At 40.1% G+C, this 17,164-nt stretch overlaps 3 protein-coding genes and 1 long non-coding RNA gene across 6 annotated transcripts; 1 reads left to right on the forward strand and 3 right to left on the reverse strand.

Moving 5' to 3' along the window:
• Positions 1-21: 21 nt before the first annotated feature.
• On the reverse strand, positions 22-2,643 carry LOC125139273. Its single transcript, XR_007138371.1, has 3 exons — positions 1,829-2,643; positions 1,043-1,710; positions 22-891 (listed from the first exon to the last, which is right to left on the reverse strand). It is a non-coding gene; the product is annotated as an uncharacterized LOC125139273 (long non-coding RNA).
• Positions 2,644-2,920: 277 nt separating this feature from the next.
• On the reverse strand, positions 2,921-6,405 carry hnrnpa0a (heterogeneous nuclear ribonucleoprotein A0a). 2 transcript variants are annotated; one of them, XM_027135540.2, is made up of 4 exons: positions 5,504-6,405; positions 3,427-3,516; positions 3,232-3,300; positions 2,921-3,113 (listed from the first exon to the last, which is right to left on the reverse strand). In XM_027135540.2, the coding sequence occupies exons 1-2, from the start codon at positions 6,333-6,335 to the stop codon at positions 3,461-3,463; spliced, it is 888 nt and encodes a 295-aa protein (XP_026991341.1). In that variant the 5' UTR covers positions 6,336-6,405; the 3' UTR covers positions 2,921-3,113; positions 3,232-3,300; positions 3,427-3,460. The 2 variants fall into 2 exon arrangements, with proteins under 2 accessions (XP_026991341.1, XP_026991340.1); XM_027135539.2 differs by having other exon boundaries at positions 3,232-3,303.
• A 648-nt stretch (positions 6,406-7,053) lies between these two features.
• dpf2l (D4, zinc and double PHD fingers family 2, like) lies at positions 7,054-11,917 on the forward strand. Of its 2 annotated transcripts, none has more exons than XM_027135537.2 (11): positions 7,054-7,658; positions 8,173-8,333; positions 8,408-8,515; positions 8,597-8,793; positions 9,137-9,226; positions 9,329-9,413; positions 9,496-9,627; positions 10,205-10,336; positions 10,500-10,612; positions 10,731-10,812; positions 11,232-11,917. In XM_027135537.2, the coding sequence occupies exons 1-11, from the start codon at positions 7,627-7,629 to the stop codon at positions 11,312-11,314; spliced, it is 1,215 nt and encodes a 404-aa protein (XP_026991338.1). In that variant the 5' UTR covers positions 7,054-7,626; the 3' UTR covers positions 11,315-11,917. The 2 variants fall into 2 exon arrangements, with proteins under 2 accessions (XP_026991338.1, XP_026991339.1); XM_027135538.2 differs by lacking the exon at positions 7,054-7,658 and adding an exon at positions 7,822-7,967.
• A 38-nt stretch (positions 11,918-11,955) lies between these two features.
• chrm1a (cholinergic receptor, muscarinic 1a) lies at positions 11,956-14,214 on the reverse strand. Its single transcript, XM_027135536.2, has 2 exons — positions 13,394-14,214; positions 11,956-13,238 (listed from the first exon to the last, which is right to left on the reverse strand). Exons 1-2 carry the CDS (start codon positions 14,123-14,125, stop codon positions 12,513-12,515), a joined length of 1,458 nt encoding a protein of 485 aa, XP_026991337.2. The 5' UTR covers positions 14,126-14,214; the 3' UTR covers positions 11,956-12,512.
• Between the last annotated feature and the right edge of the window lie 2,950 nt (positions 14,215-17,164).

A 17,164-nucleotide genomic window follows, 5' to 3' on the forward strand; every position in this document is an offset into this window, starting at 1 on the left:
AGTTCTTCAGAGGCAGTGCTGTTTTTAATTCTTTTTTACCCGATCCAAACCAGATCAGATCGAATACGAGTATAAAAATCGGGTGACAGTGTTCATCAGAGTATATGGTTTATGAAAATGTGAAAGCAATCTGTTAAAAGTGAGTAGATAACTACAGTTACTGAACTTTATTAGGACCACTTGTGTATCTACTCATTTTGCTATTATCTAATCAGCTGACGGTGGGGCAGCAGGGCATTCATGCTGATACAGGCAAAAAGTTACATCATCCATCAGAATTGGGGGGAGGGAGGGAGAGAGAGAGAGAGAGAGATCTATTGTGTATCAGAGGTGTTATAGAGATGTTTTTGTAGAGGAATGTTAGTGTGTCATTCTCCAGTGTGTCATTTTGGTATATTTTGGCACACCTCTGCAATTTGAGGCTTTTAAGGTACCAAACTGTAAAACGTATCTGATTTATGTCAGTACAACATGTTCATTCCATTCAACTATAACTGTTTTGGGGTTGTTTGTTTTTGTGCAACAGAGTAAACCCTACAAAAACAATGTCACTAGTTACACTATAATGCATCGAACCACATCTGGAAGTAGTTCCCGACACAGAGAGACCTGGCACTTTCTGCAATAAATAGGTGTCTTCACCTTTGGTTTGCCATCCTCTTGGCACTTTTTACAGTACCTTCTTACATCTGTGGCATTCCCCCCATAGTAAAGAGGTATGCAGGTGAATTGTGTGGCTCTGGTGGTGATGGTGCAGCTGACTGCAGCTGACTGCAGCTGATGGTGCAGCTGACCTCAGCATTTCTGCTGCAAGTTCCTCCCTAAATTTCTTCAATGTATATGGATTTATCATGCTTTTCTCTTTCCTCATTTTGAACAGTTCAGCAATGCCTATGAAATTGTAAAAAAAAAAAAAAAAGTCTTATACCACCTCATGGTTTTGTGGCAGACACTGTAATAACCAATGAGAGCATTTCATAAATCCACACCACCAATGTTTTGGTTGTAATCCAGTACAGCTGAGATCTGAGATCTCTCTCACCTGCCACACGCCTGCCTGCTTTACTCTGCGCTTGACTGTTTTTCCACTGAAAGCTTTATGCACTGTTGAGCACAACGCAACTTCAAGAGTGTCTTTTCCATTTAACAAAAAGTAAATTGTTTTGTCTAATGAAGCGTATATCTCCCCTCTCAGCATTTTTGGGAAAGTCATTTACTGTAGTTTGTGGAAAACCAATGCGATTTTTCCCTATGGTCCCACAACAGCCTATATGTTTCAGGTACAAATCGTGTAGCCAGAACCAAGCAAAGACAATGACATAAGGTTCATTATAGGAGAGCAAGTTCTGTTCTGGAATCAGTACCAGTGTACAAAAAAAGGTTCAATGTGTACCTAGTCACAGAGTCAGCAAGAACAAATAGTTTATATCCCAACTTTGTGGGTTTTTTCTTCATGTACTGTTTGATGCCACCATCCTCTCATTAATGGAAATGTTCCAGTGAGGCTGAAAATAAGCCTTACATGCGGTCACAACCTCAGTATGCAGTGGCTTTCTTTTACAAATCCTGTCAAATTTCGCTGTGCCCTTTTCCCGAATTATTTTCCTCATCATCGTCCGGATCGCTTAAATGAGGTGACAGGTGTTTCTGTGCTTGAGAAGTGGTGGTTGATCTAAACTTGGTGGCTCATCATCATCATCATCATCATGACTGTAGAAAACAATGCAAAAAAATGTAAATAGAATTACTTGTAGAAATATTTCACTGAATAGATAAAATTGGACTTCACACAGACAATAAGTTTGGGAAAACATAATCCATAACAAACCAGTGATTGCATGTCTTTCAGATGGTTCTGAGGATGGAGAATGTCCTCTTCTTCAGATGGAGACTCAGATAGAAGATTGACCCAGCTATCACTTTCCAAAATATCTTCTGGTGCAGAATCACAAGTCTTCTTTTCTCCTTCCATTTTCAGTAAAGGGGAAAGTAAGGAGAAATTGCAAAATTCGGTCTCGTGCTTAAAATGGCTGCCGGGTGATTTAAATACCTTTGGGAGCGCGCGGCGATTTCTCAGGATCCCATTGGCCGATTTGGACCACTGACACCTTTGTGCATTTATTCAGCCAATGGGATCATCCCAAATCCACAACACACCAATAGGAATCCAGTAAACTTCTAAATATCCAATGGCCTGCTTTGTTTAGTAATCCTCTCAGATACACAGAATGAAAGTGCACTATTTAAACCTGCAGCAACTGTGAGACCCATTCATGTCAGCATAGACCAGAACCACAGAGGAACATGAAAGGCCATTTCAGAGGTCCTAACTTCCATCATAAAATGGTTATTAAAACTAAAGCCGTAACAGCTCTGTTATTGAGCAGAGGATCAGGCCCCGGCACTGCCAAGCTGCCACTGTTGGGCCCTTGAGCAAGGAATATTTAAATATCTAGGCCCTTAACCCTCCCTTCTCCAGTGGTGCTGTATCATAGCTGCCCCTGTGCAATAACTCCAAACGCCTCAGTTGGGCCATGCAAGGAAAAATGGGGGCTGTAATTTTTAGAATATAAAAGGCTTCCATGCCCCAATTTACCCATTCATAAAATACTGCAGACATGAGTGATCAATCAACTTAGTTTAACCAGGGTTTGCTCAAAGAGGAAATGCTTTTTTATATTAATTTAGACACAAATGCATAGAGGATAGTATGCAGCATAATTAAATTAAGCAAGAAAAGTGGACTGTTTATTGTATATTTAACTACAGAAGTGCACACTGCAGCACATGTGAAATTAATGTCCAATCACAAATTTTGTTTCAGTTCACATTAAACTTTAAATCCCTTTTCTATTTAAGTTTATTAGCACTAAACACTAAATATAAACAGGTAAATCCCAATGAATGAAAAACTCAGACATTTTGTAAACATCCTTTTATTATCTTTAAAAAAAATAAAAATACTCAAACTCCACAGCCCCAAAACACAAACCACACTGTCAATTTAAACTAGGCAGCCACTACAGATGTGGGACCAGACAGACGCCAGTGATTCGCAATTCTTCATCTCTGCATCAACATCCAGAAAGCCATCATATCAAGTTCAGTCTGGCCTGTCAGAATAAAGAAAATACCAGAACACGAGTCATACATGAGAAAGCCTACAATCATAATAGGACTTGACATTCCGGTACAGCAAAAAGTAAATACAGGCTTTAAGACTTAACTCACCACTGCTGCTTCTGCATGACCCTTCGATATCCCGCATGTTGGTAGAAGCAACGACCTTCCAAAGTGCCACTGCTTTAAATAGAGGGAAGATAAAAAGTTTAAAATCCCAATGAATGAGAGGGGGGCACAGGAACACAGTGTGTTTACTATACAAAGGCTAAAGAGGAGTTATTTGTAATTGTACATCATACTCACTTGGAAGCTTTCCAGGGTCCACCTTTTCAGAGCTTCAGCCAGCTGGGCTCAAAACTGAGGAATTACCAAACCCCTTCAGTTTTGTCCTTTCTGCAGAAGGGGGAAAAGATAGATATTATTACATTGCTCAACGAGAGAGTAGTTTCTTAAAAAACAGGCCAAATAATCTGCCCAACCCATTTACTGATGAATCACCATCCCTTCAAGGCATTATAACTGCCATTAAGTCATGGGAGGTATAATGCAAGCTTAGTTTCTTGTTCATCCACACACTTCAACAGGCCAGACCAGGACTTGTTAGAAATAATTAAAGCCATGAAAGCTTTAATACTATGGTGTAATAAATATCCAAGTCCTCACAGTGTACCATAAATGTATAGGGACACACACAAGCATAACACCGAGATGATGAGGGAAGGGGAATTGATAAGATGTAAGGTAAATAACTGAAGCCACAAACCTTGCTTAATAATGCTGATCTCCTTGCATTTGGTGTCATTAATATCTGGAACTAATGCATCAAGTAAACAGGAACTAAGCCCCACACTCCGGTATGGTCTTAAACTGAAAATGGCCTAAAATGTTGGATCAAGACAAACTAGAGACGAATATAACCACAGCTTCACACACACAGAACCAAACAATATTCTAATTACCACCTCGGTCATTCACATGATGGTTACTTCTGAGTACTAAAGAAAATGTTGCAAGTTAAATTGCATGCATGCTCCATCATCTAACAAATAGCCGATGTAAAGAGGTCAGTCATTCCAGGTGGATCCATACGATGTGATGTCTTATGTATAAAGTATTTCTACAAACCTGAAACCTGGTGTGAATATCCTATGGGCTTTCAGCTGGGTTTCTACAGCTCTGGTACCTCTGGAGAATCCAATGACGTAGTAGTGGACACAGCTAAGGTATAGATCCGCCTTATATGAGGACTAAAAGTACTGGAACAAAGCTCTAAACATATTTTACAGTAAAGACAACATATCCTTATTTAATTGTTGGGGAGATTTTACAATCCCCATTTTATCTGTGTAGATATGGTCAAGGTGAAAATAAACTTTGGGCTCAAGACCATGTAATGTAGGAACTATTGAGATGCGAACTAAGCGCTCTGGTTTAGTCTACCGACTAATAAAGGCTCATCTAGTGAGAGACATATTGGCTAATAGAGTAAGAACTTTATTCATAGAAATACATACAGCGTGCTTGGAACTGAAATAAACAATATTTAATAGGGCAATAAATTTAAGCAGTAATACAATGACAGTATTTAAAGGAAGCCGTCTTAATTGGAGCAGGGAATAAACTAGACCAAACCTATGAAAAAAGTTCACTTAACATCTAGGACAATGTTCATAATAACCACTCGACTATTTTAACATGGTGTTAATTGGAAGCTGCGCGTCTGTGTGCGATGAGCGGCCGAAGGACACGTGACCTCTCAGGCGGGAGTCACCCAGCCTGCTCTAGTGACCAACAAGCCTAGTTAAAGTAGATCAACAAGGCTAGTTGATCAAAAAAAGTCCCATATTTAACACTTAATGTAGTAAAAAGGAAATTACACAACATACAATACATATCCTAAAAGAAAAAAACAAAAACAAAAAACACATGCCTAATCTAACAAAGCAAGTGTAAGTCTTAACTTAATTCAAAAGACAATCTTGGATTAAAAAAATATTTAAAAAAAAATGTGTTTTTTAACGACAGGTAACCTGACCCCTGCCACCATGTGAAGTCCTACAGTAAGGATCCGGAGTAAAGAGTCCTACGTCTCGGTGAAATTCCGCCTAGTCGCTTAGGGGGGGAGGATAAGATGGAGGTTCATCACTTTGATGTAATAGTAAACGCAGTTACTCCCTACACGCTTCTGTGGACTGGTTTAGATCGAAGATTCTTGTATATGGATGTGCTAAATTCACTCGAGTCCTGGGGTGGGAAGAAACTTTACTAGCTATAAATCTGCTTTAATACGGGCCTCCGTAACCCCCCCTGCCTCCGTAACCACCACCACCTCCGCCGCCACCTCGGGAGTAAGGAGCGCTGTTTCTGCCCGAGTAATTACCTTTCATAGGGCCGTAGCCCGAGGCCTGTTGGCCGTAGCCGCTGCCAAAGTCATTGTAGCCGTTGCCACCGCCGTAGCCTCCCATTTGGTCCCCGTAGCCGCCCCCATACCCGCCGCCGTAGCCACCGCCGTAGCCGCCTCCGTAGCCGCCATCGTTTCCTCCACCGTAGCCGCCGCCATAGTTGCCTCCGTAGCCACCACCTCTTCCGCCGCCGTAGCCATTTTGAGGTCTGCCCATGCCGCGTCCTCCTCTTCCCCCGCGCACGCCACCGCCACGACCCCCGGCGCTCTGCATCTCCTGCTTGGTCAGGGCTTTCTTCACCTCCACTTTGTGGCCGTTAATGTTGTGGAACTTGAGCACGACCGCCTTATCGGCCGAGTCGTTGTCCTCGAAGTACACGAAACCGAAGCCGCGCTTCTTGCCGGTCTCTTTGTCTGTGATCACTTCGGCTTTCTCGACGGCACCAAACTGCGAAAAGCAATCGACGAGATGCTGGTCCTCGATGTCGTCTTTCAGACCGCCGACGAATATTTTCTTAACCTTCGCTAGAGCTTCAGGCTTCCCGGCGTCTTCTCGAGCCACCGCTCTTTTCAGCTCCACGTTGTTCCCATCTAGCACATGAGGCCTAGCGGCCATGGCGGCGTCCGCTTCCTCCGGTGAGGAGTAGGTCACGAAGCCGAAGCAGCGCGAGCGCTTCAGCTGCTGGTTCTGCACCACAACGCAGTCGGTCAGAGCGCCGAACTGTTCAAAATGTTTACGGAGGCCTTCATCGGTGGTCTGGACGTTAAGTCCGCCGACAAAAAGCTTACAAAGTTGACTCTTCAGTTCCATGATTGCGTCTTTCTGTGTGCGAGCAGATAATCTAAAATGGCGGTCTGTAGCCCGGAATAAATGGCGGCGATATTCGGGGTGGAGCCAATAGCTGTGACGTCACCGATGGCGCTTAAACCGGCCCTAATTCATCAGCATTAAGGCACATATTTAAAATTCAAACCCCAAAATACGCTCGTATAACAAATCATAGCGTTTATAAAATGTTTCGAATTAAAAAATTAAAAAAGGTAATATACGTAAAAAGTATTAAAAAACAAATGGTATACGGTAGAGCCGTTGATATCCCATAATTCCAGTGGTGTTCGAGGCGCGCTCTCAGGTTTGAGAAAATGGCGGCCGTGTGCGCGCGTGTCTGCTGTACAACATGTCGCCATGACAGAACTCTGCGGAAAATAAAATAGCTGCACCTTTTTTTTTTTTTTTAATTAATCCATCCCTTATTGTGTTTACAGCGTTGTACAGAGATTGTGAGGTGTTTAACTTGCTGCGATAATACAAGTGAACCTGAAAACAGTTGCCCTGGGGTGAATTTAGAGCTCTTGGGTGGTTGTTTATGTGAGAAAACACCACTCACTCACTCACTCACTCTCTACCGCTTTATCCGAACTACCTCGGGTCACGGGGAGCCTGTGCCTATCTCAGGCGTAATCGGGCATCAAGGCAGGATAGAAAACACCACGTACAATCTAAAATAACCCGAATATAAAACAGAATAGAATCTAAAATAACTTTAGCTCTCACTGGAAATAAAACAATTCTACTAAACTTGTATTATTTTTAAGTCTATATCAAAGCAAATATACTTGGGTTTTGGGGTTTATATGGATTTTGTACTCGTGTTTTTACAAATATATTGGTCTAAAATTCAGTGCCAGATTGTTCTGTATCGTGTTGATATTTTTATTTATGATTTTTAAGCTAAAATGATAAAAAAAAAGATAACTCGGATAACTCTAACAAAAGCTACGAGGACTCAATATATAGATATTAATCGTAACCTAGGCAGTTTTTGTGTTTTAATCTAAAAAAAACCCCACTATCATGATATAAGACATCTTTAGTTCACTTTCAAAAGCCTTAAACAATATTTCTCCTTATCCAGTTTTAGGATTTAATTTTCTGCTGAAGAGGAACAGTTGGTTGGGGTGTTAGTGGGGGTTTTGTTCGAAGACAAAAGGACAGAAATCACAATGTGACGCTTAGAGGAAGGTTTCGTGGGGGGTGCAAACATCTGGCGTCGTTCACGCGGTGCGCATGCGCAGTGCCTGTTACGACCATTACATCAAAAATGGCGGCGGCCGTTGAGAATGTTGTTAAAGTGTGAGTTGATTTACAGATTTTTTTTCCCCCCACGTTAAAACGACTATCCGTTGGTTATCAATTCCTTAGGATCGAACAAACGTACTCTTAATTAAATAATCAGAACGCACTAGTGTGTTATTGAAAGAGAATCGTGGTAACTTAATTGCCCGATTTAAGCACTGGCTTGCTAACCGTTCCATTCATTGTTTTCCAAAAAAAAAAAAAAACAACATTAGCTTATTAGCTAATGGGTTACTAGCCGTTGTTAGTGCACACTGTGTGTGTTACCGTTCTGAGCCATTCTTGAGCACTGCATGGAGTTTTTGTGTATGTTTGTGCTGAACGCTTGTGTTCTTGTTTGAGAATAAGTGACATAGCTGTAGCTTTTGTTTGTTAGGGATGTGTTTAATCAAATAATCGGTTAATTGCGACTGAAAAACTGCGACACACCAACACTGCTGTACGTTATTTAATGCTCTTTTTATTTTTATCTTGCGATTTCTAATGAAATGTCGTTTGATTTGGGCTTTAGGATGGGAGAACAGTATTACAAAGATGCCATGGAGCAGTGCCACAGCTACAATGCCCGGCTGTGTGCAGAGAGAAGCATTCTCATGCCTTTCCTCGACTCCCAGACTGGAGTGGCACAGAGCAACTGTTACATCTGGATGGAGAAAAGGCACAGGAGTGCAGGTTTGATTTGATTTATACACCTACCCTATCATTTCAGCGAGTGTTTTCTTATTGCATAATATGTCCTTGATCAGGTGTAGCACCAGGGCAGCTATACACATACCCTGCCCGCCGCTGGAGGAAGAAGAGAAGGCCACATCCACCAGAGGACCCTGCTTTGGTTTTTCCTCCACTCAAAACAGGTAATATATTTTAGAATGGTATCTTATTTTTAAAATACAACTTTTTTTTTTCCACTAACAACCATACTTTCTTTCTTTAAGCCGAAATTGAATTGGGATTGAAAAAAGACGGGTTGGGGCCTTTAGATGGAAGCAGCCTGGAGGCTTTGCTAAAAGGAGAACCCATGGATAAGAGAGCCGCTCCAGAGCTACGGGGCCCAGAGGAGGACCAGAGTCTGGCAGATATCACAGGCACTGCCGGGGCCAGTAGCCACAGTGGATCCACACGAGTGAGAAAGGTATCTACTTTATGTTCATGGAATGAAATACTCACTTTTGACTGTTTGCTATGTAAAATTCTGACTTGGGCTACAACACATGTTTATGTGATCAGCACCCATGACCAGTGAGACAATAATGTGCTTGAATACACTTGTCAAATCAGAAATAAAATTGTTACACAACATACTCAGAAAAGACAGTGTTTCATATTGCTTTTACACAAACCAGCTTTAAACAATCCTGTGTTAGGTCTCAAGCAATCAGCATCAAGGTAAATTGGTGTGGCATCAAGCAAAGTGTGAAGCTGTCTTAAGATTGATTGTGTGTTGTTAGAATCTGTCCTTTGTGTGTTTTTCTCAGAGAATCTTAGAACCAGAAGACTATCTGGATGACCTAGATGATGAAGATTTTGAGGAGGAGACCCCAAAAAGACGGAAAGGAAAATCTAAGGTAGCTGACACTGGACACGCTGTAGCCTAATTACAATTTGCTGATCTGATGCAAAAAAAAGTTTCCAGAAATTACAATAATCTAGTTTTGTCTGTCTGTTAGGGTCGTGGAGTTGGAAATGGTAAGAAAAAAACAGAAGCAGCTGCAGCAGCTTTGGAAGACCGTGATAAACCATATGCCTGTGATAGTAAGTTGCTTTCCTCTTGTGTCCTGTATACAGTTGTGCATATTGATCCATATTTATGTTAACACGTACACCTTGTGTCTAGTCTGTGGAAAACGCTATAAGAATAGACCGGGCCTGAGTTACCACTACACTCACTCTCACCTGGCTGACGAGGAGGGAGAGGAAAAAGAGGAAGCTGAGATCCACACTCCTGCACCCCAGGAGGAAACAAAGAGTAAGTGTCATAAGTTGTGTGATTGCAGAAGTCTCCTACCTGCATGAGTAAAATTTCACAAATGTAAGAACTATATTATAGTCCTGCTGCATGGTTCTAGATAGTGGTTAAGTAATGTGTACTGTACTGCATTGGGGTGGACAAATCAGCAATCCAGGAGCTTTGAACAAGCTGTTTTCAAGGCTTACTATGCATTTTTTTTTTTGTTTTTTTTTTTTAAACCTATGAACACTGGTATATGGAACCACCGATAAAACTGGGTTAGGGTTAGAACATATGGTAGGGTAGGGAGCATTTAAAGCAGTAGTAGCTGTGCTGCTACTGTTGGATCACAAAATACTCAATTGCTCAGTTGTATCCTTTTTCAACTGTACATTTTACCATAATGCACTTCAAAAACAAAATTTTTCAGTATTATATTGTTATCTAACACAGTTTAGCCATGTGAATTTCTGGGCAAATATAATGTCAAATAAATAAAGATAACTTCAAATCTCATTCAAATTTATATAAAGTGTATTTAAGTTTAAATTGTTACATATTGGTTGCATTGTAAAAGTGTGCACTTTGTCCATAGCTCCTAAGAAAGGTCCCAATGGGTTGGCAACACCAAATGATTACTGCGATTTCTGCCTGGGTGACTCCAACATGAACCAGAAGACAGGCCAGTCTGAGGAACTGGTTTCCTGCTCTGACTGTGGACGCTCGGGTATGGCATTTCCCTCTGATCCAATTAAGTTCAAGCCTTACAGGAGCAACCTTGTAGTACTCGGTTCAACAGAGTGACTGTAACACACTTAGGTTATTGGTTATTTACACAGATTTCGGTAGCACTATAACCAATGTTCATATTTAATTTCCTGTTTTCTCAGGCCATCCGTCTTGCCTGCAGTTCACAGCTGTGATGATGGCAGCGGTAAAAACGTACCGCTGGCAGTGCATCGAATGCAAGTGCTGCAATGTTTGTGGCACATCTGAGAATGATGTGAGTTCAGTGAACTCTTCATATATACACTCATGTCTCAATCCCTTTATGTCTTGCATGCAGTTGTTCACATATTCAAATGCCTAGTCGACTGACTCTTCTGATTGTTTGGATTAAGGACCAGCTTCTTTTCTGTGATGACTGTGACAGAGGATACCATATGTACTGCCTCACTCCTCCTATGTCTGACCCACCAGAAGGTAAATCTCTTTAGGCATACTGCAAAACATGTATTATTTAGTTTTACTTTTTTCAAATAAAATAAGAAATTAATAATTTAATAAAGGACTGTACAATATTGAAGAGAATCCCAATACAGTGGACTTTAACTATGTAACTATGGCAATGACTAGTTTCAATATAACTTGTTAACAAAACGATAAATGAATAGCGAATCTTCACTAACAAGAAATACAATAAGAAAACTGTCCACTCTACAATTTGGTGTTGCTAACTGTTTCACTAACATATTAAATTATTCTTATAATATGTTGTAACTAAAGATATATACATTTACATAATCTTTGATGTAAAATTAGTTGCCGGGATTAGTGGTTATAGTCAGCACTGCAATTACATTGTCATTAACAGAAACATGTTTCATGTTTCTCACACACAGGAAGCTGGAGTTGTCGTTTGTGTCTGGATCTATTGAAGGACAAGGCTTCCATCTACCAAAGCCAGAATCCAACAGTAGAGTAGAGTACAGGTCTGCTCATGAAACAACCCACTGTTCACACACTCCCTTTGTCCCGCTCACTCACACCAACTAAAATTCCTTTTTTACACTACATGATCCTCACAACATTATTAGCCTGGTGCATCACACCTTCACATCATGCCACGGTGACAGTGTTACTGTCTGATACATTACTACATATATTAAGTGTTTTAAATGATTTGAGCACTAAGGAAAGTAAAGAAAGTGATTATTTCTATGAATATCCATCACTAATGGATATGAAAAGCTCACGGTTCATGTTATCTGTTGCCAGATTGTTGTTTTTTTCCTTTCCTTGCTTGTTTACAGTGCATGTCAGAAGAAATCACATGGCCTTATTCTGACAAGATTATGGTGTATTTTAATATCTATATGTATCAGAAGTAACCTTTCATTGATGAGTTTTTTCTCGCAGGAAAATTTGGTGCCAAGGTCCACATTCTCAAAAGCATTTTTCCTTCATTTATTTAAGTATTTGACAAAACTGTGGAGTTTTGTGTCTGTTAGTATTTGGTAATTAATGTAATGCTGTCTTATGTCCCTTTTATATTGCTCTTTCTTCAATAAACATACATGTAACACAAGTGTTCATGGTTTTAAATTATTTTAAACATGGCTCCAACATGTAACACACTTGCACAGCAACATGGAATGTTTGATCCAATATAGCAGTGAAAAAGAGAATGTCTTTGTTTACTATCATTTAATTGTAACATGAAACCTTGTTTTTAATAATCCAACCTCTCCTTGAACATTAGCTGGCATCAGCAGTCAGAAACTAAAGCTAATAGTTCATTGTTTAGGTCATTTCTAGCTTTATGGTATCTTTACAGAGGAATCTTCAAGTGGGGCTATCAGTTACATCTTAATGTATATACAAGTCTATGCAAAATAATAACAACGGAAAAACTGGGTAAAATCTGCATGAATGTTGATATGTCCTGGTTATAGGTAAGTCGGTGGTATGGAATCTTGTAGGTTTGAACAACATTTAAAAATGCAATGTATATATGAAATAATGTTTTGACTGAGTAGCTGTTAATTACACTATGTAAGTCTGAAAAGCAGAGTGATGCAACAAGTCTCAATAACTGCCAAAAAAGACTTTGAGGATACAGGGAAAGGAAGCATAGAATTTAAAAAAAAAATGACAAGAACCCACAGCCTCCAGTGAGTTAATTAGCTCTCCTGTGAAAGGGTCCATCTTTTTCCCTTTCTCTGCTCTTTCCACCTGCAGAGTAACAGAGCCTTGAAGGTTACTTGAAAGTGCTTGTTGCAGAATGCATAGCAAACTGGGTTCACTGTGCTGTTGACATAGCAAAGCCAGTACCCCAACTGCCAGAGTCCCTCAGGAACACAGTGATCACAGAATGTGGACACCAGCACCATGATGTTGTAGGGTGTCCATGTCACGATGAAGGCCAGTAGAATGGCACACAAGGTTCGTGCTGCTTTCTTCTCTCTGATCAGGGACCAGCTGCGTGGCTTGCGGCTTTTCTGCGTCACTGACTGTGGAAGAGGTGATGCTGCTGTAGTTACAGTGGGATATTGTCTGAGAGACTGTTGACTGTCTGATTGGCAGTTCACCATTTGGATATCATCCGAATCAACATCAGAATCATTCAATAAGTCCATTCTCTTGTTGACCTGAGCAAGTGGAATATATGCAGAATTTTTCTGAATATCCTCATTGCTGAGAAAGCAGTCTGTGCCAGTTTGTTTGTGGCTGTTAACAGTGCGTGATGGAGCTCCAGAGTAACGTAATCTACTCTTCTTCCACCATGCTGCTGTGCACTGAGTAAAGGAGGAACACAGGGTCCTAGTGCTCTTCTCTGTCGTTGGCTGTATGGTTATCTGAAGCCTGGTTTCTTCAACATCGCTTACATAGCTGTTACTGGACTGGGACTAATAATGACAAAAATGAAATTAAAATCTAAAAATGTTGGTATAACATGCCCTAAAATCTAAATATTGGTATTTTTTGCTTGGTCTGGTAATACAAAATTTCCAGTAAATCCTAAAATCTAATATGGAATTAAAATTCAACATTAGGAACTCACCTGTGATGACTTGTTTGAGTCACCCCCATGGGATGCTATTAACCCAGCTAGTTGCCGTGAACGTCTCTCTGTCTCTTGATACACCCGCCAGTAAAGACCCACCATCACACTGACAGGCAAGTAGAAAGCTGCTATGGCTGTCCCAAATGTGATCACAGGCTCAGACAGGAACTGGACTGAACACTGATCCTCAGGCACTGTCCTATCACCCACTATGTGCTGCCAGAACAAGATGGCTGGTGCCCAAAGTAGGAAAGATATACCCCACGCCAACCCGATCAACAGCGCTGCTCTTCTGGTTGTACGGCTGACCCGATAGGTCAAAGGTCGTGTGACGGATAAGTAACGGTCAAAGCTAATGGCCAGCAGGTTCATGACAGACGCATTGCTTGCTACATAATCCACAGCAAGCCACACATCACAAGCCAGATTGCCTAATGTCCAGCGTCCAATCAAGATGTAAGTGGTGTAGAGGTTCATCGAGATGGTGCCCAGGATAAGGTCAGCCACAGCCAAGCTCAACAGGAAGTAGTTACTGACAGTCCTGAGGAGAGGGTTGACCTGGAAGGCAACAATGACAAGGATGTTGCCAATTATGGTGATGGCTGAGAGTGGGACTGTAATAAGAGCGACCATAGCCATCCTCCAGGAAATGATATAACCCCCAACAGGTGCTGCCGTGACATTGGATGAAAAGGACAGCATAAATGTGGCTGTCGTAACATTTATCATGATGATTTCCTGGAATGCTATCTTGATTTGCTGGTCTTTATATGGCTTTCATTGCCATCAGAACAAGTTCTATTGCTTTGCATTTTTGTCTACGAATCATCTTGCAACCTATCAGGAGAAATAAGTAGCTAATCAGGGCCAGACAAAGGGTAAGACACAGAATTACTCAAACATAAATGTATTTCAATAGTAACAAGGTGAAACGGACACAGAAAGTACTTTTACCTCAAACTCTTATCTAATCACCAAGTAGTGTACTTTGTGATTAAATATTTCTAGTCACTTAATGTGGTGTACAGTTGCAGAGCTGCGTTATACACTTAAGGGATGCAGTTATGGCTTGTTTTCTACATTCAATAAATACATATCACATTACTAAAAGTATCAGATATATGAACATGTACTGTATTGTTTGCCAATCTGCACAGTCCTGCTATGCTGCCAATACATTTCATGAACGTACCCCTAGAAAAAAACTGTAGCCTAATCAACTTTGTATACTTGTTACTGGGAACTGGTAGTGCTATATGATTCTGCTCTTAAATCATTTTGATAGCATTTGAACTTTTTCCTGTGAAATTTCACCTGATAGTTTCACATAAAACTTAAATGAAAAATAACAGTTCGTTTTGCTTCATTCAGCTAGTTAGTATATGATCTCAAAAGTTTTGAACATAAACATAAAGTATATGAAGGACAAAAGACTGACCATAAGCACCAACCTCTTGTCCCGTCCCACGGATGCAGATCCTTCTCCAGAAATGACCAGCTAATCCTTTAGAAGGGTGATTCGTCATTAACAGTCATCATTTAGAAACACCGGCTACTTGCTCCACCCTTTACAGCAAACTTAAAAGTTCAAATAAAAAGGCAGGGAACAAACAGGGTCAATATGGACCATGCTACAACAGTTTTTCCTCCACAATCTGTCATTAAGGATCACAAGGTCTAAGATTGCCAAATATTTGTCATTCAGTATGAGTGTCAGCCTTCCTATAGTAATGGTGAAAAATAAATCAAATGTAATAATAAGCAGATAAAAAACATGATACACTGTTATTGAATTAAAACTGTATATAAGTTAACACTACAGGACATGCTGTTACTGAAAAATAATAAACTTTGGGCTTATACCACCTCAGTTTTTACATCATGCTGCCATTGTATTTTTCAAATCACATTTACAGCATTTAGCAGACACCCTTATCCTTACATCTCATTTTATACAGCTGAGGGTTAAGATTCACCATCAACTGCTCTGCATATCTGTAATTTGCATTGCATAAAGGTGTCAGCAGTTAATAAATACCCCCCCCCCAAATATTTCTTTTGTAATTTGAAATCTAAACAAAGTGATTTCTTAAAATTATTCATTCATCTTCAGAAACTTTATTCTGGTCAGAGCTGCAGTGGATATGGAGGCAAGTGCAGGAACACTGGGTAAGAGGAAAGTAAGTAGGAGCACCATGCGTTAGATTTAGTAAGAATAATAATCAAAGACATCTTACTGATTAGTCTATGTTCAACGTATTAATATGTACGTTTGATTAAGAGGTGCATAACAAGAAAAGGAAGCTCAAGTTGTATGGATCCTTCAAAAATGTTAAAAGAAGCGTGCATTTAACATACAGTACAGCAGATCATAGTAAGTCATACAAGTGTTTGTTACGAATACATCATATGTTTGGATCCGAATGATGACTGAAACTAATAAACTTTGCTTATAGATGTTACTATTGAGAAGGCCACAGCTGACTAAACTTCTATTACATTATTACTTGTATAACAATAACTTAGATTTACATATCTGTGAACATAACTGGAAGCCTAGCTAGAATAAAACAACAATAACCCACTTTTCAGTTTTATACAAACACACTAAATCTTCAAGTCACCTAAAAGAGAGAGAGGTCTCAGCACAGCCGTCTGACCTCTTTCATTAAATATCATTTGCTTTTACTGTAGAACAAAGAAACAGTAACAACAGGCTGTAAACTTTTGGGCCAATGGGCCAAAAACTTTTCTTGTACACTTTAACCTGGTACATACAGTATGGCCAACTTATGTATTACACAAAATATTGACATGGTGTCAATATCTCTCTCTCTCTCTCTCTCTCTCTCTCTCTCTCTCTCTCTCTCTCTCTCTCTCTCTCTCTCTCTCTCTCTCTCTCTCTCTCTCTCTCACAAACACACACACACACACACACACACACTCTCTCTCTCTCTCTCTCTTTTAGGTTACACAAGGCCTTAACAATAACAAATAAGCAAAAACTGAAGTGTTTGGCTCACCGCATTAGCATGCCCTGTATAAACTGTATTAATGTAAAGAGTACACCACAAAGATACATGATTTTTAAATGTTTAAAAATCATTAAAATCTCTTCCTATATTGTTCACGCCAGGATTGATCAGATCAAAAAATGTAATCCACTTCATCATACTACGTCATTAGTATATTACCATTATGGTAAGCTGCAGTATATCACAGCAGAACATCCTAATGAGTTATATTTTCAAACCGATAAATCATTTATGAGCTTTTCAGCTCTGAAAAAAAGTGTACATATCAATACCAGGATTTGGACTTAAATCGTCATTTGAATTTACTTGGTCTTTAAAATATGTGTATTTAAGTTAAATAATCTGTTTTGCCCTTTTTTCATACTTTCTTCATCGATGTGTGTGTGTGTGTGTGTGTGTGTGTGTGTGTGTGTGTGTGTGTGTGTGTGTGTGTGTGTGTGTGAGAGAGAGAGAGAGAGAGAGAGAGAGAGAGAGAGAGAGAGAGAGAGAGAGACATTCTGTTTTATGAATAGCGACACTAAGTGTTCAAACTAGGAATTACATATATTAAAAACTTAAACAAAATGTACGTTAGAAATGAGTTTTATCAGGAAACACTGCAGGATCACGATTAATAGGCGCATAATTATAGTGTTTCACGCCCCTAGGTGAAATAGGTGCAAATCTCTCTCTCTCTCTCTCTCTCTCTCTCTCTCTCTCTCTCTCTCTCTCTCTCTCTCTCTCTCTCTCTCTC

Source organism: Tachysurus fulvidraco, chromosome 17 (assembly GCF_022655615.1).
Source record: "Tachysurus fulvidraco isolate hzauxx_2018 chromosome 17, HZAU_PFXX_2.0, whole genome shotgun sequence".
Classification (NCBI taxonomy): Eukaryota; Metazoa; Chordata; class Actinopteri; order Siluriformes; family Bagridae; genus Tachysurus; species Tachysurus fulvidraco.